Raw genomic sequence first — 26096 nt, forward strand, 5'->3', positions numbered from 1 at the left:
CTCATATATAATTGTTACAAAGAATAAGTGAGAGAATAATCAGCCCAGTACCTGGCACAATGCATTCAATGGTAGATGCATATTATATTACTGTTATTAGTATGACTGCTTACTATTTATATTTAATCACAAAATACACATCCCAGCTAACGGATCACTATGTCAATCTCTGGTTTACCTGATAATCATGTAAAGCACAAGTTGTTTAAACATACAGTACAAGATTCCTTTTATAGTATTAAGATGCTTCGTTATCTTTAAGCGAAAAGAAGGTACAATTTGAATGTATAAAATTGTATTATTTCCTTGTAGGTGCTATACATTTGCTGAAATGCCTTGGTATCAAAGAAGAATTGCTGAAATGCTGTTTGCAACTCCTCCGAGTTCCACCTATGAGAAGGTAGTATGATGTCCTTTGTTAAGTTAGTACCGATTTATTAACCACAGCGCCATTCCCCAGTGTTCACACATGTGGAGCTCTGATTCAGTGAGGGACTTGAGCAATTTCTAATGATCCAATTCAACTATGTTATCACAAGGCTTAAAACTTATTATTCATGACTGGTGAGCGGTTTTCTTTTTCCCTGTTAGGTGAGTGGCTGGTAATTCTGGAATACTGTAATTTAAAATGGCTCGTGGCTAAAATCTACCTTCATTTTCTGTTTGAAATCTAAACCATATTGAAGTCACAAAAATAGAACAAGAAATACAGCAACTGTTACCCAGCATGTTTTAGCTGTATTATACACAATAATAGAAAAGTAAAGCACATGCTTGAGTTGATAAAAGAAGAACACTCATTATAACTCTGATTTTAAAAAGCATATGAAAGTTTCATATTCTGTCATATTTTCAAGGAGTTTGTTTTTCTTGTTAAAAATAAAAATTGAGAGGAATTTCTGGTTAAACTTTGGGTTTACTCATCACAAGCTTTTCAGAGTAAGAAAACAGGCAATTGAGAAAGCTGTACTTATATTACTTACATTGTAACAAGGAACTTTTCTTTCTTCTGGAAGCTATAGTGTAGAAATTGATGTAGAAAAATAGTTGTATTCTTTACACACAGTTGAGAAATATTATTAAAATAATGCACTTTGGTGGCATTATTTTATAATACATTATTTTATAATGGCATTGTTAAAATCATGCCCATTTGCTGGGCACAGTGGCTCATGCCTGTAATGCCAGCACTTTGGGAGGCTGAGGTTGGTGGATCAGTTGAGCCCAGGAGTTTGAGGCCAGCCTGGGCAACGTGGCAAAACCTCTGGAAAACAATACAAAAATTAGCCAGGTGTGGTGGCCTGTGGGAGAAGGATCTTGAGCCTTGGAGGCCAAGACTGCAATAAACAGTGATTGTGCCATAGCATTCCAGCCTGGGCAACAGAGTGAGACCCTATCTTAAAAAAAAAAAAATCATTTTAAGGACAAAAAATATAGTCAGCTCTACTTTATCAAATTAGTTATGTTTCTAAGAAATCAAATGTCATTAGAGAATGCATTACAAAAACAGTAGCTTAAGTAGGACAAAAAGTGTTTCAGACCCACAATAACATTGTATGTAGGAATTTCAATAATAATGGACTCTTAAAAATTCACTAGTACAACCTGAATCAATTCAGCTTTTGATTATATTTCATTTTTACTAGAAATCACTAGTTCTTATTTAAGAGAACTGTCAAAATAGCTGAGTTACACGTGATAATGTTCTTTCCTTTCTGCACATTGTTAGTTTGGTACAAGTTCTAAACAGCAACCGAGTTATTACCAGAAGTAGTCTATATATTGTAATCTTAATGATGATTTAAGTGTTACGTTCAGTTTGGGTGTTAACTCTCACTGTTGAAGAAGTGACCATTATTTTAAGATGATTTACTTCCTGACTTTAATATAGGAATAGGTCTTTGAGACAATGCTTTTTTAATATTGTCTGTTTTAATCTTTTTTATGTTTGGGCTCTTTGTGTTTTTGACAGGCCTTAGGCTACTTTCACAGGGCAGAACAAGGTAAGGTATTTTTGATTACACATATTAATACAGTACAATTGTATGAATGCTGTATATATATACTATAATAGCAATTTCTAAAGCAAAGTTATTCTGCTATGCTTATTTTTGTGCTAGATATTATAAAACAATTTTTAAAGTCTTTATTCAGTAAAGATCACCTGAATGAGAAATAGGCTGCTACTGAACTTGAGCTACAGTTCTGGAATGTTCATCATTTGATGTAATTCAGCCTTCCTTTTTGAGAGGAGTCTCTGACATGGTAATTATCTTATTCAAGACTGCACATATTGGCCAGATGTGGTGGCTCACACTTGTAATCCCAGCACTTTGGGAAGCCGAGGCAGGAGGATCACTTGAACCCAAGAGTTTGAGACCAGCCTGGGCAACATAGTGACACCTCATCTCTACCAAAAAATAAAAATAAAAATTAGCCAGGTGTGGCAGCACACACCTGTAGTCCCAGCTACTCAGAAGGCTGAGGCAGGAAGGTCACTTGAGCCCAGGGGTTCCAGGCTACAATGAGCTGTGATTGCACCACTGCACTACAGCCTGGGCCACAGAGTGACACCTGTCTGGGGGGAAAAATATATATATATATGTGTGTGTATATATATATATCTCATTAGAGGCATTTAAATGGGAATTCTGCTATTCAGCCAGGTTAGTTCTCTTGAAGATATTGTGATAAAGAGTTTCAGGTCATGTTTGTTTTGAAAAGTGACTAGTCCTATGAAACTGTCACCAGGCCATCCTAAATTTATCCTTTTTAATATTCATACACTAAGTGGGGGAGATAAGAGACATAAGCATATGTTACCAAATAGACCATAAAAACCATTGAAATATATTCTATAAAACTTAATCAGGAGAAAATTAAGAAGATCCCATGTTTATTAAATTTGAGATCCCACACATAATAGACTTGTTCATTTCATGATAATAGTTTTCTACAGAATTTTATCTGAATGTTTTATCTCTGTAATTTATCAATTCTGACTTACATTATTACCTTCTACTAATACCCTTTCATGATCATACTGTTTCACATACCATAAATATGAATCTAGGAATGACTTTTTTTTAAAAAGAGATTTAAAAGTTAATTACAAAGTAAAAATATAGGACTTAGAGACTTAAGGGTTGGGTGTGTTGAGAAAAACATGGTTCTTCCCTCATGGAGCTAAAATAAATGTGTGGTAACTTCAGTCATTCTTCAGTGACCTTACCTTATTTCTTTCTGGTCCATATTCAGTTCAGAAGCTCCTCCGATGCCCTTAGTATCTTTTGTTTCTCCAGTGACACTTATCACTCAATACTATAACACTTACATGTCTAAGATTGTACATTCAGAGAAGACGGGGACTTTGTCTTTTCTGGCTCACAATTGCACACTCATTACTTGGCACAATGCTTGGCAAATTTGTTCAATGACCGAGTAAATAGATGAATGATTGGATGAATGAATTTAAGAATATATTTAACCACAGGACAACTTAAGTATATCAACATGGCATCACACAAATCTGCTCAAATAAAAGAAGTAAAACAATTTTGGCTAAGGAGCACATGGAATTAATCATTAATTGTATACAGGAAAAAGTATGCTTTGAATACAGAGGATCTCAGATTGTTAGGAAACTTTGTGGAGAATTAAGTTGGTGAGATAATTCTATGCTTTCATTCATAGGCTTTATGCTTTTCTCTCAGCCAAGAATGTTCACCACTTTTTTTTTTTTTTGGTTTCTCATACCATTTCAAAGTTTGTATATCTAGCAAAGCATTCCCTTCATTTTTATATTACATTTAGTTGTATTCATGTTTCTTTCTCCTTTTCGTTATAAAGTTGAAAAAAGCAGAGCTTTTGTTTCATCCTCTATGCTTAAGTATAGCTGACATCCAGTAAATGTTGATCAAATATATATATGTCATCATCATTATTTCATTCACTTATTCAGCAGATGTACACTGAATGTATGTTGTTTCACACACTGTTGTAGGCACTTGGGGTACCATAGGGAACTAAAGAGATTAAAAAGAGTATCACTGTCCTCAAATAGCGTACATTCTATCAGGAGCTTCAGCTTCTCATCTATAAAATGGAGATACCCACTTGCAAAGTTGTGAAAATCAGAAATGTGTATAATACAGTGCCTAGCACATTTGTAGATGTTCATTAAATGGTAATTATTATTTTACAAATATTTGTTTGAGATATAAACAGTTGAACAAAAGAGAATTTCCATTAGTCTAATCACTTATTGACCCAATTTATTGAAATTTAGACCTCAAAATCAAACCTTTAAAAATAAAAGCAACACTATTTCATCTGAGATCATTTTTTCTTTCCTATGTGCAGTGGATCCAAACTTCTACAGCAAAAACTTACTTCTTTTAGGAAAGACATACTTGAAACTACACAACAAAAAGCTTGCTGCTTTCTGGCTAATGAAAGCCAAGGACTATCCAGCACACACAGAGGAGGATAAACAGGTAAAACATCTCCCATAAAGTAAGGCAGAAATGTTTTGAGGCACTATTAAATGGTGAATTAAGAACTTTAAAAGCATAATTTTCTAAATGCATAATATTGTTGAAAACAGGTGTGTTCATTTCAAGTGTAAATTCATTGACATTTATATTTCTATATAGGAAATGTTTAGTTACTGTCACCAAAGAGATGTTAGGGGTTGCCTGCTACAATGCAGAATTATTCCTGTTTTGACACACATGGCAGATGGAGTTAAGATTTCTAAAACATAAAAGTCAAGGGATGTGTACTAAAGTGGAAGAGCTGAGAGTCTCATCAGGTCACTGTCAAGAAATTTTGTTGTTATAATGTCCTATCTGGTGTTTGGAAACTCTTAGAAACCCCACTTTATAAACTTAAATTTCACAAGTTAGTCTCTTAGCTCTCCTGTTTACTTATAACATATATTTTTCCATTTTAGATACAGACAGAAGCTGCTCAGTTGCTTACAAGTTTCAGTGAGAAGAACTGAGAACTTTTCAGAGACGATGTGTGAAACAGCTAATAAACATTGCCTTTTCATTTAATTATAAAAATATATGACCTATAACTGTTCTACGGCTTTTAAAATGTTGTGACCATTTAACAGTGTAAATATAAAAAATTCTAGGCTTCTTCACAAATAATAAAGTAAAATAAATAATTGCCGTAAGAGTGGTAGAAATAAATCTCCATGGCTCAGGCAAAGATTATTTTGCATCCTGGATACCAGCAATGCAAAATGGTATGAGATTTCTAAGGATTGATCACATTGGGATGGGAGATCAAGCAAAGAAAGCTTTGTAGAGGAGGGGAAATGGATCTATAGGGGATATACAGGGGGATGGATTTTCAAGTTGGATTGATTCTAAGTTGAGATCTTTGCAGAGAAGGTGTGGTGAAAGAGGTTAGGATTTTGTGGTTTCCTGACATAAAGTAGTTAAATGATGTATCTTGGAGCTAACCTGTATAAGGAAAGAATTAAGTCAGGAGACGACTAAAAATTGAGTGGTTTCCTTTTTTATTTTTTTGAGACAGAGTCTCACTCGGTCATCCAGGCTGGCATGCAGTGGCACAATCTTGGCCCACTGCAGCCTCCGCCTCCCTGGTTCAAGTGATTCTCCTGCCTTAACCTCCTGAGTGGCTGGGATTACAGGGTTGTACCACCACACCCGGCTTTTATATTTTTGGTAGAGATGGGGTTTTACCAGGTTGGCTAGGCTGGTCTCAAACTCCTGGCCCCAAGTGATCTGCCCACCTCGGCCTCCCAAAGTGTGGGGATTACAGGTGTGAGCCACCACGCCTGGCCAGTTTCCTCTAAATGTGGTGTATAGTCTCATGGTAGACTGAATTTATCAGACACAAAGCTCTATTCCCTAATGGAATGGAAGGAACACAAAACTTAAGAGTGAAATGGAATACTAAGATGTTTTTAAATAGGCAGGACTATGCTACTCACTTGAGGCTGGAGTGCCACCACTGCAAAATCTTTTTAAGTTTTGTAAAAAGGAATATCATCTTGAATCCACTTGGATAAAGAGAGACTGTGTGTAGGTGGATTTTCCCCAAAGGATTTGGAAATTGTAATGTTACAATGAACTGTATGGATATGCTTATCATGTACATTTTCAAACAAAAAGGAAGACCGAAAGTAGTGATCTTTGTACACCCATCTCAGATTCAACGATTCTGCTATATAGGTTGTGTATCTCTTATCTGAAATACTTGTGACTAGAAGCAGCATTTTGGATTTGGGATTTTTTTCAAATTTTGGAATATCTCCATACACACAATAAGACATCTTGGAGATGGGATCCAAGTCTAAACACAAAATTCACTTGTTTCATATATACCTTATGCACATAGCCTGAAGGTAACTTTATATAATACTTTAAAAATAATTTTGTGCATTGAGACAAAGTTTGCATACATTGAACCATCAGAAAGCAAAGGTGTCATCTCAGCCACTCATGTGGTCAATTTGTGGTTTGATGTCACCATCATTCCTGACTGAATTTATATGCTACCAATAAGCAGTTACTATACTTATTCATGCATAACTACTTAACAGTAAAAAAAATGACATAATTCGCATAGGAACAAAGATGGCAAAAAAAAAAAAAAGACATACCATTGATACAGTGAAAAAATAATGTGGTCAGGGTAGCTAGGCAACAGTAGCATCACCAGAAACCTTTATCAGCTGGTTAACGGCAGCAACAAACAATGGCAGGCTTTCAGTCTCCCGCTTATGATGCTGTATTTTAAAAGGTTATTGTATACTGTATTTTATTTTTGTAGGTGAGGAGAAACAGAAGCAGCTGAAGGGCCAGAAGTGGGTCTTTCTAGGGATGTGGTGGCATTCTGCTGGATGGCTTTTTAAAATGGGTTTTTTCCTTTAGGGAAACCGAATAAACTGTGTTGTGCACCTGCATTTTGACTGTGACCTGTTACATGAGGTCAGATGTGGAATTTTCTACTTGTATCATCATTTTGGCACTCAGAAAGCTTTGAATTATGGAGCACAAATTTCATGTTTAAGATTTTTGGATTCAGGGATGTTCAAACTGTATTTATATGTATGTCTGTGTGTGTACAAACACATACATTTCTAAACCTTTTGAAATTAATTGCAAGCATCATAATAGTTCACCCCTAAATGTGTCAGCATGCATTTTCTCAGAATAAAGACATCTTCCTAAACAAACACAAAACCATTATCACAACTGGAAAAGTTAACAATGCTCTAACATCATCTAGTATCTACCCATATTCAAAATTTCTCAAATGTCCCCAAGATGTCTCATGCTTCTTAAAATCAGGATCCAAATTGCATTTGATTTGTTGCTTATCTTTCAATCTAGAACAGTTCCCCATTTTTTTCTTCTTGCAACATTGACTTTTTGAATAGGCCAGTCCGTTTGTCATAGATTCTGTCACATTCCAGATTGGCCTAATTGACCACACCTTGAGAACCGCTGTTCCAGCTTATTTCCAGGACTCAAATTAGTTCTATTAGATCTTTGCCTGACTTTCATATTTATCACTTACTGATTTTTCTTTTAGCCTTTTTGTTTCATTTTCTTGGCTCTTTTCATTTATATCTTCCATATCTCTTATTTTACTTTTGGTTGTATCTCTTCTTCCTTAGATACTTTATAATTGCCTTCATGTCTGATATGTTTGTCTTTTTCTCTGAATGTTTTTCCTGATTTTAGCCAGTCATTCACATCTGCATTTTGTTTGTCCAGTTCTGAGTTTTTAAGTTGCTATTTTGGATTTTTTAAATATCTAATAATTTAATTCATATTAGCATATTGTGTTAAAATTTACTTTTTTCTCATTTTCAGTTTTCTCTTTAGTGATTTTATTTTTTTCCCTAGGGATGTAATTTTATGTTGAGTTACCAGCAATACTAAGTCATCAAATGGGAGGAAAGGGTCTGGGTTAGTTCAAGAATACTTTCTGCTAAGTTGTTTTTTGTGAGATCAGGTATCATTCAGTAATAAAGCTTTTTATGGAGTGCGGTTTTACCTCCTGATTCCTTATTAGAACTTTAAAAAATATTTTTACTTTCAAATAATTATAGATTCACACACTAAAAAAAAAAAAAAAAAAAAAAAAAAAAGGTCCTGTGTACCCGTCTCTCAGCCTGTCCCAGTGCTAACATCTCATATAACCTAAAGTACAATAGCAAAACCCAGAAACTGACATTGGTACAGACCACAGACCTTATTTAGATTTTACCACTTTTAAATGCTCTTGTGTGTATAGTTGTATGCAGTTCTATCACATGTAGATTTTTGGTAACTGCCACCATAATCAAGATACAGACCTGTTCCATCATCGCAAAGATCCCTAGTGCTGTCCCTTTATAGTCACGCCATCCACCTCCTCTCCCCCACCCATCCCTAGCTCTGACAAGCACTAATCTGTTCTTCATAATTTTATTTCAACAGTGTTATACAAATGGAATCATACAGTGAGACCCTGTGACACTTTTTTTTCCACTCAGCATAATTCCCTTGAGACCTAAGTTCTATCAATAGTTTGTTCCTTTTTAGAGTTGATTAGTATTTAATTGTACGGGCATACCATATCAATAATATGCTGAGGGGCATTTAGGTTATTCCTGATTTGGGGCTGTTACAAATCTGCTATGAGCATTATATGCCGGTTTTTATGTCTACATAAATTCTCTCTCTCTGGGATACATGTCCAGGAGTGTGGCTATTGGGTCCTTATCTTCATTTTTCCCCTTTACTCTCTGAGGGTTAGGTTTCTTCTGCAAGACATGGTGCCTTCCCAAGATTCTAATTCTGTGCACTAAGTCGCTTCCACTTGACTTCCCAGGAGCCTGATTCCCCACATGTCACATTGGTTCTTGATGTTTCCCTACTAAGGATGAGACCCACTACTGAGAAGGAACCCCAGGAATCCCTTACTCCTTCCCCTGCAGCCCCCACCTGATTCTGTTCTTGTGTGGATTCCAGAGCTGACTGCTGGACTGAGATGCTTATTTCCCCATATACATGTATATAGAAGTTGGTAGTACTCTGTCTTCTAAGCGTATTACATACACAGGCTATCTCTCTCCTTTATAGATGTTTCCTTCCTTCCTTTTGAGGATGTGAGTAGAATACTGATTTTGGAAAGTGGCCATGATCCTATAAGAATGTAAAAGTCCTCAATTTCTTGATGGCCAAGTTATCTCAACTGAGTTTTTAATCACGGGCTGTGTACTAGCTGTGGATGTTGTAAAAATGTCTTCTCTCATACTCACTTTCCTCATCTATAAAAAAAAGCATCGTTAAAGGCAACCCCCACCAATTTCATGGAATTGTAAGGATTAAAAGAATAATTTATGTAAAGGATTTGCCATGAATACCTATAAATACAACTACTATTACCTCTGATTTTGTTCTTGATTGAGAATTGAGGAGAGAAATTTTGGAATTTAGGAGATACCACTTTTGGACTTAGATCAAATCCCCAGTTGACCTAAAGCTTGGCTTTTAAGGCCAAGTAAGTGTTACAGGACAACTTTTATTTGCGTATTTCAACAAAGGAAGATTTTTACTTCTGCATCATCCACCAATCTTCTTAGGTTCAACCAAACATTCAGACTTAACAAGTCTACAACAGGCTATATTTGGCACCAATTTACTCAGAAGGCTCTAGGACAGGAACCACAGCTCACCAGCAGGACAATTTTGAACCTCCTTTTCAGAAGACAATATTCTAACAGCAATGCAACGGTATCTCCCCAGGTGACAGCTCAGGGTCCTCCTTAAAGGACATGCAGTTACAAGACTTTTCCACTCAAGTATGTCCAAAGCTGTGGCTTTCTATCATGTATCTGGAGATTTCCCAGTCCAGATGCAACTTACCAGTCCTAGGGGTCATACTTACCGGAAGCAAAGTTGCCTGGCAATACATCCTATTTAGTTGTCAGGGTAGGAAGAGGTAGGTAGTTAACAGAAATCATCAGGGGGAAAGGTTTTGTTAACCTTTTCATTTTCAACTACTTGGGAAGTATGGGGGTGAGGGGGGGAACCCCAAACACTGGTAAGCTGCTTTCCCTGGAAGACAAATAGCTAAACTGATCTAATAGACACAATTGTATTGGGTCTGTGATCTATTCCCTGGACTATTTACTGGTGGTGGGGGCGGGTGAGTCACCAAAATGAAATAGCAGTATAAACCTGTCTCTGAGCCTCCCTTTTGTCTGTTTCCTCATGAACTGCACAGAGAGTCTTGCACTCCCTAATTTCTTCTGGTTGGTCCAGCTGGGAAGGGAAGAAGGGGAGAAGGTGAGTGAGGGACCATATTTCTACAATTTTTCCGACTGCTACTGGGTAGATAAATCAAGACAGCTCTGCCTGTAGGTCTTGGATATCTATAACTGGGTGTGAAAAGTGGAAGACCCTGATGAATTCTCCAAAACAAAGCTGGTTTGGTCTCTTGTAGGGTTCTGTGTAGCCTCACCTGGTGCATCGTAATTTCTTACTTGAGGAGGGAGACCAGCACCCTGAAAACGAACTGGAAAGCCACCTTCTTTAGTCAAATCTGCTAAATCATACCTCCAATGAATGATATTCAATAACTTGTGTCATAGCAAAATGTATACAGCAGTGGTACCATTTGTAATTCTAATACTTAACTCTTATGGTATAATTAAGGCAGTCCTTTTTGAAGACCAGTTACCGTCTATCACATAACCTGTCACATACATTAGAATTTTTAAAAAATTCTTTAGGCTTGAAAATAACCAGAGTGTTCATAATTAGGATTTGGAAAAGGAGTCTATTCAGCCAAGCAGATCACTGCCTTTCTTTCGTCTTTACTGTGATTTCTGAATAAAATGCAGAACACACTCTCAGTATGTAGAAAAATAAAATTTTGGCAAAACAATAATTACTGTTTTTCTGTATGTACTTAGCAGTGAAATATTTATAGGCAACATATTTTAAGAAGTCAGTTCCATGGCTATAAAAAATGTTTAAGTTGATGAAATTTACAGTGCATATTAAAAGCATGATACAAATGGAAATTTAAAATTTTGTATTAGGAAGCCCAGTTTGCTAAAAGTAGCATTAATATCATTCACATCAGATTTTAATTTGTTACACATTTTTGTAGTTCAGCAAAGGCCTTATGATGAAAAACAATTAAAAAGTGTTACTTATGACAAAAATAATTATCTGTGTAAAAAGGGGGAGACTCAAAAGATTTTTATATGCTTATTTAATTCAGATAAATAGAACTGTTACGAATTTGAGAGGAATGAAGATAGTCAAATACTAACAGAAAATCATTAGCCTCATATTAGAGCATTCAAATGCTTATGTAACTCTTCAATCCATCTGGCTTCATAAAATCCAAAACTTTGAACACAAAAAAAGTGGCAGAGTTCACATTACCTTTTGTATGTTCCTAAGTATGAAACTGCATCAATTTATTATGAATTAAATTTGAAAAACATCACAGATTTAAAAACAAAGTATAAAAGTGCCTGATTCTTTTTAATTCCACAAATACCTAGCATCTCAACATGTAAACAAACTTCTATGCTGCTCAATGAATCTTTCCAATTTCGATAAACTAAATAGTATCAGATCTAGTATATGACTTGCATGTGTAAGTTATGGTTTTATCCATTACTTTGACAATATTACTGATGTAACAGAGAGAAAAATTTTCAACTATTGTATTTATTTAAAACAAACTGACAGGTTTCAAGCACCTGTCTTCAGAAAAGCCAGCAGCATTTTTTTTTTTTTTTTTTTTTAACATACTCAAAGTAAGATTTGGCCTAAGCCCTTAATACCTTCCTGAACAGCCATGCAACTAAACACCCTCAGGAGATGTTACATAAGGGAGAGAAGAACATGGAGCACTTTGTACTTTTTCCCCTAGATAATATTAACAAGGTAAAGCAAATCCAGATCTTTATGAATGAACGGCTGTCATGTTTCATACACTTGGAGCTCTATAAAACTAGAGCCACTATCATATATGCTTTTATAGATATATATGTATTTTTAATAAAGTCTCTCACTTGCTTCAAAATTTAAGGATGATGTTTTTCCTGGTCAGTCATTTCAAGGGAACAATAAATAAAGTAGAAAAGGATGAACTGTTTTGCATATTTCTGTGGAAGAACGGAAAACATACTTTGAGAGGTTCGGAAAATTCACTGTACAGAATGAACAGCTTATATACACTATCTGTGCAATTTTTCTTGGCTGGGGTATTTAAATGCAAGAGCTCCTCCAAAATAAGAAGCCACATTCATTCTTGTCCAAATCCCTCTGTCTCTTCTATTGCAAAAAGAAGTTTTTCCTTTAGTTGTTCATAACTCTTATATGGTGGTAGATCCAAGCGATTAAAACTGAACAGAAACAAAAACAAAATCAGATGTTTTCAATAAAATGAAAAAAAAATACAATATTTTTCAAAGCACATAGAAAAGCTGAATGGATATATGAATATATACTATATATGTAAAAATTTTGCCAGAATTATTCTAACAATTTACTACTAGAATATTACTTAATTGGTATATTAACATTTCTAAATTTCTTAGAGTAATCCAAATTTAAGACTTACATATAAAAACTATTTTAACATCTCCGAGAGGAAAATGGAATTACAAATAATAAGTGTAGCAAATTTGGATAAAGACAATTTTTTAAAAAAAAATCAATTTTCTTTTTATTATTCCTGTTACGTGTGTCATGAGTCCTCCTAATTTCTCTTAGGATAAGAGTCCATTTCTTTCATCCACTCAGTCACTCATTCATCAGTCATTTACTGAGATTTTTTGACATAACCGATAAGCTAGTGATACAGTGAAGAAAACGAAAATCCCTGTCTTCATGGAATTTACATTCTGGGGTGGAGACAGTCAGTGAACAAATATATACATCTGTCTTTTCAAATAATCTAACCACATATATAAACTCTTCTAAAATGATACTTTTTTAGCCTTGTCATACTCAAATAATTCCATTCTGGGATTAACTGATGAAAAATGTTAAAATACTAAAAAATGCTTAAAATAACAATGTATTATTTTTCAGTTTACAAAGGTGAAATCACATTTCATTTTGTAAGGTACAGCACTGAGTAGCTAGATTAGGATTCGGGTGTTCAGGGTTTTGGTCCCCACAGTAGCAGTGACTAGTGAGATAGCTCTGAGTAAGTCAGAACGCTTCTGTACCTTCATTTTCCCATGCAGAAGCTTTCTAGAGATAATCCAGGTACCCTCTTACCATTCCCACCACTTTCCATGTGCCCTTGATCCTCCCATGTTAGAGTTAGGAAAGAGCCTTTGAAACAAGGCATCTAATTAAAACAGTGCTGTTTTAAGACTGTATTCTTTGTATTTTAAAAGAAGTTAAAGATATTAATAGCAGCAACTAAGCAGACCATCTACTGCCTTCCCCTTTAAACTATACTTCAAGGTAGAGTATGATAACAAGGTCAAAAAAATATTATTTTTCAATACTTCCTATATAAGACAACCATTCACTTTCTGTTCTCTTACATCTTTCACATATAGTCTTTGCCAAATTCTGTCATTCTATCTACCAAATATTCCATTTTTTCTCCTGATTATGTATTTATTTGGAGACAGGGTCTGGCTGTGTTGCCTAGGCTAGGGTGCAGTGACACTGTCTCGGCTCACTGCAACCTCGACCTCCCAGGCTCAAGCAATCCTCCCTCCTCCCACCTCAGCCCCTGGAGTGGCTGGAAGTACAGGTGCATGCCACCATGGCCAGCTAACTTGTATATTTTTTGTAGAGACGGAGTTTTGTCACATTGCCCAGGCTCCTCCTGATCATTTCTACTGCCACTACATCCCTCTGTATATGCTTCCCCATCATCTCTTATCTGGATCATCAGAGAATTTCCTGCTACTCAACTTTGGGCCCATTTGTTTTGTTTCTTTTTTACTTTTTGCTAAAATGACATACCAGTTTATGCTACTCTTCAAAAACCTTTGCTGCTTTTGAGTTGCTGTGGGTGGGGAGGGGGCTGTGGTGGGGAAAGGAAGCTTCTGTTCTCTACCGTCAACTTGTTTCACGCTCTCCCGAGCATGCCACATGCCTTTCTCTTTCTGTAACCCTGCTCTCTATGATCTGGAATACACTTTTCATCAAGAACCAGTCCAAATGCTACAACTTCCTCTGAGCATCTTATACATACAATTTCCCTATTCATAAGCTCCTTTTATTTCTGTTTTAGCATCTATTTTAATCTACTCTGGATTAGGACTGACTGGTTTCTCCCATTAGATTCTAAAATCCATGAGGGCAGTCATCTCTGCACTCTCTTAATGCTGATCTGTTTCGCATACAGTAGATATTTAGTAAATGCCGAGTTGAAAAACATGAAAGTGGGTTACTTGAAAACATCCAAAAGAGGCTTCTGTTTTAAAACATTGGCCATTATGTTTTGTGCTGTTTTTGTAAGACAGACAAGCTAAAATTGATTCTGCTTTCTTCAATTATTGACCCCAAGGCTATACTTTGAACCCTGACATCACCAGTAAAGGAAGTTTCTAATTTAAAAATCCTGTTCTCTTACCATGTCTTTCCAGTTTATTTCAATTAAAATGCCAGCCTGTTGGCCTCATCATACTATCCTGTCTACCTCTTCTTGTCCTCCCTTTTTTCTTTACCTATAGCCCATCACTATAATTAGAGATCATAGTCCATCATTATACATCATAATGTATTTGCATTTTATTTGTATTTGTAAAAGTATTTACAACATATTCATTTAATTTATTTTGAGACAGAGTCTAGCTCTGTATCCCAGGCTGGAGTGCAGTGGTGCAATCTTGGCTCACTGCAACCCCCGTCTCTGGGGTTCAACTGATTCTCCTGCTCTCAACCTCCCGAGTGGCTGGGTTTACAGGCGTGCACAGCCACGCCCGACTAAGTTTTGTATTTTTAGTAGAGACGGTGTTTTACCATGTTGGCCAAGTTGGTCTCGAACTCCTGGGATCTGCCCACCTCAGCCTCCCAAAGTGTTGGGATTGCAGGTGTGAGCCACCTTGCCCGGCCTACAAATATTTTTAAATCTCACGCTTCTCCCTCTTTTGAACTCATAAACTCAAATTCTGATGAACTCAATCTTCTGCTTTCTTGTTCCTTTCAACTTAACAGCTGAAAATTACTGGGGGAGGAAATCATGCATTCAAGTAGACGGTTGTCATTTCAAATATACTACTAATCCAAGTGAACAATCCAATTTTGCCTAGCAATCTTAGCCGTGTTCCTCTAATCAATACTTCCCTATTCTCTAACAATTCTCCCAATTCCTTCTTTCCTTCAAAAGTTTTTCCTTTCTTCACTCTTAGCCAGTGACTTCTCCTTATACTTTGAGAAAACAGAAATCAGTGGGTGGTAATTACTTTCCCTTCACAAAATTTGAAATCTATTTTAATTCTCCCCTTGACTCAAAAATCACTCAAAAGTGGTAGATATTGGATCTACCACTTTAATTGAAGGCAGAGGTCTTCAAATTTTGGTCACAGGACTCCTTTTCACTCTTAAAAATATTGTCAACTTTGGCTGGGAGCGGTGGCTCATGCCTATAACCCCAGCACTTTCAGAGGCCAAGGCAGGAGGACGGCTTGAGCCCAGAGTTTAAGACCCACCTGGGAAAACATAGCAAAACTTAGTCCCTACAAAAAATTAAAAAATTAGCCAGGCATAGTGGTGTACACTGGTGGTCCCAGCTACTGGGGAGGCTATGGTGGGAAGATTGTTTGAACCCAGGAGGTTGAGGCTGCAGTGACTTGTGTTTGTGCCACTGCACTCTAATCTGGGTAACACAGCAAGACTGTCTCGGAAAAAAAAATTTCCAACTGCAAAGAGCTTTCATTTATATGAATTATAGCTACTGATATTTAAAAGTTAAAACATATTTTATTTATATGAATTATAGCTACTGATATTTAAAAGTTAAAACAGAAGTTTAAAAAGTATTAATTCATTTTGATATGAAAATAAACATTTTAATGGGAAAAACCCAAGTATTTCCAAAAAAATATAGTGGAAAGAGTGATTTTGTTTTATAGTTTTGGAAATCTTTTAAATATCTGGTGTAACAGAAAACATCTGGATTCTGATATCTACTTGTACATTTAATCTACTGCCCCACACAGAAAAATAGTTAGAAATAGAGATATACTCTACTCATCTTGTCAGATAATTATCGATATTATTCTTTGATACTAAATTTGACAAGGGAATGCACAATATGGTTCGAAATCAGGTCAAAGAACACTTTGTACTTTGTTATACAAAATTTACTGTTCTCTCTTGCACTTTGTTTTTGATTTGATTTGATTTTTTTTGAGACAGGGTCTTACTCTGTCACCCAGACTGGAGTGTAGTGGTGTGATCATGGATCGCTGCAGCCTTGACTTCCCTGGCTCCAGTGATCCTCCCATCTTAGCCTCCAGAGAAGCTGGGACTACTGGTGTGTGCCAATACACCCGGCTAATTTTTGTATTTTTTGTAGAGACGGGGTTTCACCATGTTGCCTAGGCTGGTCTCAAACTCCTGAGCTCAAGCGATCCTCCCACCTCGGCCTTCCAAAGTGTTGGGATTATAGGTGTGAGTCACTGTGCCCAGACTCTCTTGCACTTTGAATAGATCTTTTACTCATGCGTCATTTTGTAACATTTGTTGTAGCATTCACTGATCATTTGAAAATAATGACTCATTGAATTATAAGGATTTTCTAAATGTTGACTCATTTAATTATATAATAGGAAAAAAAATCACATTTGTTAAAATACCACTAATCAGCCGGGCATGGTGGCTCACTCCTGTAATCCCAGCACTTTGGGAGGCCAAGACGGGTAGATCACGAGGTGAGGAGTTCGAGACCAGCCTGACCAACATGGTGAAACCACGTCTCTACTAAAAATACAAAAATAAGCCAGCTATGGTGGTGCGCACCTGTAATCCTAGCTACCCAGGAGGCTGAGGCAGGAGAATCGCTTGAACCTGGGAGGCGGAGGTTGTAGTGAGCTGAGATCGCGCCACTGCCCTCCAGCCTGGGTGACAGAGCAAGACTCCGTCTCAAAAAAACAAAAAACAAACAATCTCACTAATCTCATTGACGAAAGTCTTCAGAAGCTCTCAAGCTCATGGTGGTAATTATCACCACCAACAAATGCCTATTGTTTTCCTTAAAATGACAAGCTAACAACATTACTTCTCAAGAAAATGTCTGTCAAATACCTAAGTCTGCATAAACTGCTGGCGGGTCATTTTTTCAAGTAAAAATAGTGTTCCATAAAAGAAAACAAGGTAGTTCAGTTTTCAACTCAAACAACTGCCCAAGAGCTTTCCTTCAAGAAAATCATTCTCTGGTGTGCACAAGTGCTATTTCAGACTTCCTATTTTGTCACACAAATGTTAAAAAAACATATACTCAAGCATCAAGATTGAATAAAGTTAGTAATTTTTACTGCTTCATAAAGAACTTCAATGAACCTGCCTTTTTGCTTTTTTTTTTTTTTTTTTCCCCTTGCTTTAAACCTCAAGTATATGGTGCTGAAGAATACAGAGGTAGTAGCAGTTTGGTGCCACTGCCTTGATTTATGCTAAGGCACAAGCAGGTTCACAAACCATTGCTTTTGCACCACAAGTAGAAATTTCAAAATGATAAAAAGGCAAATAATGGCTTGGTATGAAAATAGTTTTGACCTCCTGAAAGAATCACGTATCTCCAGGCTGTCATCTTTGGCCTGGGTAACTATAACAATTTCCTAACTACTCTCCCTGCATTCACCCTTGCATCCAACTCCTCCCCTATACTGTTTTCCGGCCGATTTTTCTGGGATTTATTACTTGCTATTTAAAACTTTTCAAAGCTGTCTAATTTTTCTTTGATATCTCAGTTCTTTATATTAGCCTATAAGGCTGTACATAATTTAATCCCTGCCTACATCCCCCAATTTTTTTCATCTCCCTTTCTTCTGATTTACCAAGTTCCAATCATACCTATCATCTTCATTTCCTTGAAAAACAATTTCTTCAGGGTCTTTGCTTACTTTGGCATTTCTGTGCAAAGAATGTTCTTTCTCTGCTTATTCCCACAGCATGCTCTTTATCAAACTCAACTTAAGCAAATTACCCCTTCCAAGAAATCTCCCTGACCACTCAACCCAGAGTAGGTTCCCATTAGTTGTTCTCTATTAGAGTACTCTCATTTTTCCCTTCGAAGGACTTACCAGGATTTGCAAATAGTTATTTGTTTATCTGTTTGTCATTTGCGCCCCACCATGGGGCACAAACTTCATAAAAGACAGGGAATACTTAAATCTTACTTTATACATAGTGGGTACACTAATATTTGTTGAATCCATGGATGCATTTCTCAAGTATTTCTATTAATGAGAACACGCTAAAGTGTTCAGTTATAGAATGCTGTATTAATCAATGTGTTCTCAAAATTGAAATTCTGACTACTTTAATGAATACGCAGTTATACTGGATCTTACATATTTTTAAAGGAACAAAACAAAAGATTCTCTGTGGCTTTCACCTTCGTATTTAGGATTCTTGAACTTACCATGTATGGCTTCTTGGTAACCAAGTGTCTTTGCCAACTTTTTCAATGCAAAACTTTTGAGGCCCATTACTTCCTACACCAGGAAAATAAGACAAAGTTTATCTGGTCCTTTAAACTTTTTTCTTCTGACAACTACTTAAATAATAGAACATGCTGCATAATCATATGAATGATACGAAATAAAGAAGAAATTCACAATGTAAGCTGCTTCTGCCTGAAGAAGCTTCTTACTGTTGCAGAGATCCAGCAATAAGAATTAAATCAGTGGGAAGAAAACTATTTATACAGAATGTCGCTCCCTTCACAGTCACCCTAGGGAGCAAAGCAATGGCCACCTCAGCTATATGAGGAGACATTCATTTTTGTCTTACAAGTGCTTTGATATTAGCCATTCATTTTTCTTTCTTCTAAATGAAGTCCTATCTACAGCACAGAAGAGTAATCTTTAGTTCAAGTCTACTGTATGTCCAAAGGCCATTATTATCACAAAATTATCTACAGAGAAATTACAGTGAAACTACATTTACCCATGAGCTCAGCAAATCCTCCTAGAGGTAAACGGCAGGTTCCAGTGACGAACTGCAGTAGTCGCATTCTTACTTCATTGTCTGTCTCTTTCACAAACTGTAATAAAATCCAATGTACTTTAATATGAAATAAATGCTAAACTATATTCAATCATGAAACTAGTACACACTTGAAGAAATTAAATAACACTGAATTGGTTGAAAAGTCGTGTGAAAAAGTGGTTGTAGGGTTTGTCATTTAATAAGGGTGGGCACCATGCTAAGCACACTGTGAACCTCACTTCAGGTCATCCTCATGAGAACACGGAGGCTGGCCACCATCATTACTACGCCCATCTTACAGCGAGCAAAGACACGAGAATCTTGGCAAGGTTAAGTCATTTATGTAAGGTCAAACAAAAGGTGCAACCAAGATAGATGTTGTTGTTGGGCTGTAGTATAACAGCTATTAAGGGTTCCTGCCAAATAGTGTGCCACTGGTTTTCATGGATCTAGTTCTCACAATTCTATGAGATAGGTAGAATCATTAGCATCCCCACTGTACACATAAGGAAATGGAGGCCTAGAGAGTTTAAATCATTTGTCCTTCTTAAACTGCTAAAGTGGCAGAACTAACATTTGAACTCAAGTCTAGATGAGCCCTAAACCACTGTTATTCCTCCCTGAGTCAATTACCCATCTCCCCTTTAAGCTACAGAAAACAAATGAACACCTCTCTGCTGCCACTCTTAATAGTCTATGGTATTTTCTCCCATGAAACACCATTTTCCTAACACTTTGTGTTCTTCCTGACTAGTACTTGAAAAACCAAAGTACACATTTCTCTAAAATTATCTATTTCACTGACTAGTCATTTTCAAAGACATAAATGGGCAATGTGGTGAAATACTAATTTGATTGGTCTGAGTATAACAGAAAGCAAGGAACATAGGGAGCAGATTAAGAGTAGAAATGTATCTTAAAAATAGGGAATAAACTTTAGCTAAGGATAAGATAAAACAGCTGTGCTAATCATGTCCCAAAATATTTCAGTGAAGAACTGTGCTGAGGCACATATTTCAACAAAACACAAGAAACAAAACTTATTACCAGGTCTGGCATAAACCTCACCACTTCCCCTAAAATAAACCCACTTCAGAAAACACAAGTATTCATTTGGATTTATATGACCCTAAGCTTAAGCTCATTGGCTATGTAGATACAAATGTATAAACAGAAAGCCAGGGAAGACCAAATGTAACGAAGCTAGTAAAAAGCCTGAAAGGGAAGGTTACAGACAATAGTATGCATATTGCATGCAATGCAATTCAGGTATTTTAGGCGTGAAAATTGATTTATTCCTTCCTATTTATGTATTTATTTTATAATAGGTAATAGTATAGAATGCAAAAGACTTTTACTTAATGAAAAGCAGCTTTCCTACCTTTGCCTCCAACTGCTCAGCACCCCTCTAGAACTGTTTCCAGTTTTTTCTCTGCCTTTTCAAAGATGATATATTTCCATACTAACATACACTTTTACTATACAGATAAGTCTTTAAACAAAAAGCATCATATTATACACATTGTTTAGCATCTTCCTTCTCCCCTTAATACTGTATTGAAACATTATTCTCCAATATTTTTGTTAATTTGCATTTTTAAAAATGGAAAGAAAAGTCAGGCGTAGTGGCTCATACCTGTAATCCCAGCACTTTGGGAGGCCAAGGCAGGTGGATCACTTGAGGTCAGCAGTTCAAGACCAGCCTGGCCAACATGGTGAAACCCTGTCTCTACTAAAAATACAAAAACTAGCTGGGCGTGGTGGCACGCACCCATAATCCCAGCTACTTGGAGTGGGGGCGCTGAGGCAGGAGAATCACTTGAACCTGGGAGGCAGAGGTTGCAATGAGCCGAGATCCTGCCACTGCACTCCAGCCTAGGCAATAGAGTGAGACTCTGTCTCAAAAAAGAATGACTCCAAGGTATAGACATATAGAATGGATGTATGATAGTTTATTTACTCAGTACTCTCCTGATGGACATTTAGGTTGTTTCAAGTCTCTGTTAGTAAACCAATGATATTGCATTACTTTGGTATGTGCCACTTTACACATGTGGAAGTATATTTTAAGATAAATTTCTAGAAGTGTCTACATCTCTTTAAAATATCAAGCAATAAACTCATGACACACATCCTTATGAAAAGATGCAACTTTTGGAAAGTATACTGTAACACAAAACCTAGCATTACTCTTCACCTGAAAATGAAACAGTTAAGCAGAAGTAAGCCAGAAGTCCAGTCGTTAAATTGCTCAAATGAGTCCCAATTAGTAGAGAAGTTATCTGAAGAATATCCCTGATCTGGAGATTTTAAATTCTCAAACACACAAAACAAAAGTCTATTAAAATAAAATGTTCAAGATTAGTGTGGTACACTTGGATTCCTGAGACCATCCTATTACAGTTTAAGCAAAACACAAAAAAATAAAAATAAATACATAAATAAATGAATAAAGTCACTCTTATGACATTATGCCCTCGATCATTCTAATTCCCTAGTATATATTACCTCAGAGGAATTAAAATATCTGCACTGACTATCATTACAAACATATTTCCTCATTTACTTCTAGAATTAAGTGGAATTTAGACTACTTTGATACCACTAGAAAAAAATTGCTATGCCTACAACTATTAACATTAAACTATTACTTAAATAAGATTCCGTCATTCACTCCTTCATTTTAGCAAGACAAAGAAGCAATAGAAAGTACTTTTGACAAGTGTTCACACTATTCTCTTAGATTCAGAATTGGAAAATTATAAACTGTGTCCAAAAGCAGTCTCAATTAAAAATAATAAGCTATTTTTAAAACCACCATTTCATTAGAAAATATGTTGAGTACTTTGTTTCAAATACGTTGAGTACTTTGTTTCAAAAAAGATAAAAGCAAATACCTGCCAAAACCAAATGATTTGCTTGCTGTTTCTTGTATAATGTCGATAAACAGTATTTCTCTGCCAATCTGCCAAGTCAACCTCCTGCATGCCACACAACATAACCTGGGAAATGAGCACAGAATCAGGCTACGATAAAGATTTAGTGAAGAGAGTAATCATATGACTGAAATTTCCTAATGCAGTCATGCACATGGCAAATTATGTGAAAAGCTATGTGCACGGCATATAATGATAACAATAAGCAAATCTTTTGAACAAAACTGTGGCAATTTAGCATAAAGGATTCTCTGGTACTTTACCCATGTTTATTGAACTCAAAATAAAAACTACATTTAGAGTATTTTCAAGAAAAACAGCTATACTGAAAAGCATGTCTCCTTTACCATGTGTATATATATGGTGTGTGTATTTACACACACACTATATATATAGATTTATATCTAGATATGTGTGTATATATGTATCTAGATATATACATAGATATATATCTAGATACATAGATAGATCAATCGATCTCCCCCAAACTGGGTATCCAAATTCATTAGTTCCAAACCTATTTCTGGTTCTCATTTTAAAAAATCTATGCTATCTTATATACTTAAAAATAAAAAAATACTAACCTCCTATTAATAATTTATCCAGCTTCTCTAGGAATATTCTACATATGTGAAATTTTCAAACAACCTCAACTTGTATATGAAATGAACATTATTTTAGGCATAGTAAAATATGTAACACTTATCTCTTAAGTTTTTTTCATAAGTCAACTTTGAGCTATAATTTACATAGAATAAAATGCACAAACTTAGGTATATAGTTAGAAGATTTTCAACAGATGTATACACCTGTGTAACCACCATTACAATCAAGATATAGAATATTTCCATCATATCCCATTTTGTAATCAAAACCATATCCTCATCCTAGTTTCAGGTGATCAGTGATTTCACCACAGATTATATTTGTCCTTTTAAGAATGTCATGTATATGCATACGTCCATATTTGTGTCATATATAGTGCATACACATATACACACATCCTCTTTTGTTTTTCCCACTCAACATGTTTTTGAGATTCATCCATGCTGTAGTTCATATTTTCTATCACTGAGTAGTATTCCATTATATGAATATACAACAATTTGCTTATCCATTCACTTGTTAATTCATTTAGGTTACTTTCAATTTTTAGCATTGATGAATAAAGTGATTAACATTTATGTACAAGTCTTTGTTTAGATATATATTTCATTTCATTTTAACAAACACCTAACAGTAGAACTAGTAGGCCATAAGGTAGATGTACATTTAACATTATAAGAAACTACCAACACTATCTCAAAGTGGTGTTTTGATTTGCATTTCCCCAATTACTAATAAGCATTTTTCCATGTATTTACTTGCCATCTGTGTATCTCCTATTGTGAAGTGAGCCTTTGTCTATTTAAAAATGTTTTCTTGTCTTTTTATCGAGTTCCATGAGTTTTTTGTTAATATATTCCAGATATAAGATCTCTGTCTCAACAGTTTCTCCCAGTGTGTAGGTTACTTTTTCACTTAATGGTATCTTTTCAAGAGCAGTTTTTAGTTTTGAAGAAGTCCAATTTATCCATATTTTTCTTTCATGGTTATTACTTTTTGTGTTCTAAAAAACTTCTGCCTGCATCAAGATTTCTCTCATGTTTTCTTTTTCACTTTCACATTCAGACTTATAATTCTCTTTAATTGTAAGCATGAATAATTTTATGGGCAGAGGTAAGGTCAAAGTTAATTTTAAATATGGACTGAAGTAGGTTCATAGTTAATTTTCTTCCATATGGACATTCAGTTGATTCAACATCATTTGTTGAAAAGATATTCCCTTTCCACATTGAAATATCTTAGCACTTTTGCTGAAAATCAATTGACAATATAGGGTCTACTTCCGGACTTTCTAGTGTTCCACCAATTTGTCTCTTCTTTCACAAATACCACATTATCTTATTTACTATTAGAAATAAGTCTTAAAATCAGGTGATGTAAATCCTCCAAGTCTGTCCTTTCTCAAAATTGGCTCTGCTCTTCTAGGGCCTCTGTATTTCCTTCTAATTTTGAAATCAGCCTGTCACTTTCTATAAAAAAATTCTGCTGAGATGTTGAATCTCTAAATCAATTTGAAGAGAATTGACACTTTAACAATATAACATGGTATATCTCTTCATTTATTTAGGTCTTCCTTAATTTTTCTGAGCAGTTTTGAGTTTTTGGTATAGAGGTCTTTTTTTTTTTTTTTTTTTTTTTTTTTGAGACAGAGTCTCGCTTAGTCGCCCAGGCTGGAGTGCAATGGCGCGATCTCGGCTCACTGCAAGCTCCGCCTCCCAGGTTCACGCCATTCTCCTGCCTCAGCCTCCCGAGTAGCTGGGACTACAGGCGCCCGCCGCCTCGCCCGGCTAATTTTTTGCATTTTTAGTAGAGACGGGGTTTCACCGTGTTAGCCAGGATGGTCTCGATCTCCTGACCTCGTGATCCGCCCGCCTCGGCCTCCCAAAGTGCTGGGATTACAGGCGTGAGCCACCGCGCCCGGCTGGTATAGAGGTCTTGTGTGTTTTTGATTAAATTTGCTCATTTTTTGAGCTTTCACAAATGAAACTAAAATCTTAATTTTAAGTGTCTGTTGCAAATACATAAAAATACAATTGATTTTTAAAGTATTAAAATTGTACCCATGCCTTATTAAATTCACCTTATTTCTAGTAGTTTTTTGGTGGGTTACCTAGGATTTTCTAATCTAAGCTGAAACTCATGCTTTCATCTGTGAATATAGGCAGTTTTACTTATTTCCCATCTTTATGCTTCTTATTTCTGCTTTTGCCACTGGCTAGGGTATTTGGTAAAATATTGAATAGAAGTGGTAAGAGTAGACACCTTTGCCTTTTTCCGAAACTCAATGGGAAACTTTCAAAATATTACCATTTAGAATAATGCTAAGGTTTTTTGTTGTTGATGATGATTCCCTTTATCAAACTAAGAAAGTTGCCTTCTATTCCTAGTGTGGTAGGGGTTTTCATAAAGAATGACTACTGTATCTTAAGCATTAAACAGATATTAACCTATAAAAGGGGGTGTGATTATGCATAGCCATTATTGTGAATAATAGTATGAATAACGGTTACTGTGATAAGAGAGCCAATGAATGGCAGCAGACGGAAGAACAACAGACTAGGAGTAAAACTTAAGACAAAGCAAAACAAGACAAAATCTATTTTCTCACACAGCTCTGCATTCTTAATTGATTAGCACTCTTAATTGTACTTTTAATTGATTAGGTCAAGGCAAATAATCATAAAGGGCTTCAGTCACCTTATATGTAAAAGAAAAGTATCATATGGCCTTCCCACACACAGGGCAGTATGTGAGAACATTATACACCCTGCCAAGGGTACATAAACTACATGTTCCTATTATTATGCTTCTTGATCTCCTGTTTTAATTTCATCTCCACTTCAATATAAGGCTCCCACTATAACATCCCTCTTTGAGTGCACCTCTAAAATAGGCATTCTTAATGGGAGGTATGGAGTATTTAGGTGTATGAATTTAGAGGATGCAAGATGTCTGTCTTCAGATTAAAAATGAAGTCTGTGGTTTTTAAAAAGATTAATAAATACTACTCTAAAAATGTCTTCCATGCTAATCTTCTAATATGTTTCTGTTAATTTGTGTAAGCAAACTGTTAAGAAAGATGTTAACCAGGATTAGTGACGGTCTATGTCAGCCAGGCTCAGAGTCCTGGTTTTCATATATATCGGCTTTCCATATCCACAGCTTTTGTATCGGCAGATTCAACCAATGGTGGATTGAAAATATTTGAGAAAAAAAGAATAATACAACAATTAAAAAAATAAAAAAATTAAAAATATAGTATAATAACTATTTACCATAACATTTGCATTGCATTAGGTATTTATAAGTAATCTAGAGATGATTTAAAGTATAAGGGAGAAGTGTGTAGGTTATATGCAAATACTAT

At 35.8% G+C, this 26096-nt stretch overlaps 2 protein-coding genes across 5 annotated transcripts in view; one reads left to right on the plus strand and one right to left on the minus strand.

The window, feature by feature from the left end:
* Positions 1-6946, plus strand: part of RMDN1 (regulator of microtubule dynamics 1) — a 35933-nt gene extending 28987 nt beyond the window's left edge. For both annotated transcript variants that reach the window (XM_050801238.1, XM_050801237.1), the window contains exons 7-10: positions 313-400; positions 1973-2003; positions 4363-4496; positions 4955-6946. In XM_050801238.1, coding sequence (XP_050657195.1) covers positions 313-400; positions 1973-2003; positions 4363-4496; positions 4955-5005 — 304 coding nt within the window. In that variant the 3' untranslated portion in view covers positions 5006-6946. The remainder of the gene's footprint in view (positions 1-312; positions 401-1972; positions 2004-4362; positions 4497-4954) is intronic.
* WWP1 (WW domain containing E3 ubiquitin protein ligase 1) overlaps positions 1-26096 on the minus strand; it is a 140593-nt gene that overhangs the window by 6504 nt on the left and 107993 nt on the right. For 2 of the 3 annotated variants that reach the window (XM_050801226.1, XM_050801227.1), the window contains exons 22-25: positions 22085-22189; positions 19146-19242; positions 18619-18691; positions 10839-12406 (exon numbers count right to left, since the gene is read on the minus strand). In XM_050801226.1, the coding sequence (XP_050657183.1) occupies positions 12307-12406; positions 18619-18691; positions 19146-19242; positions 22085-22189 (375 nt within the window). In that variant the 3' untranslated portion in view covers positions 10839-12306. Of the gene's footprint in view, positions 1-10838; positions 12407-18618; positions 18692-19145; positions 19243-22084; positions 22190-26096 lie in introns of those variants that run through there. The other variant, XM_050801228.1, reaches the window with a different exon arrangement.

The sequence above is a fragment of the Macaca thibetana genome, chromosome 8, assembly GCF_024542745.1.
Source record: "Macaca thibetana thibetana isolate TM-01 chromosome 8, ASM2454274v1, whole genome shotgun sequence".
NCBI lineage: Eukaryota > Metazoa > Chordata > Mammalia > Primates > Cercopithecidae > Macaca > Macaca thibetana.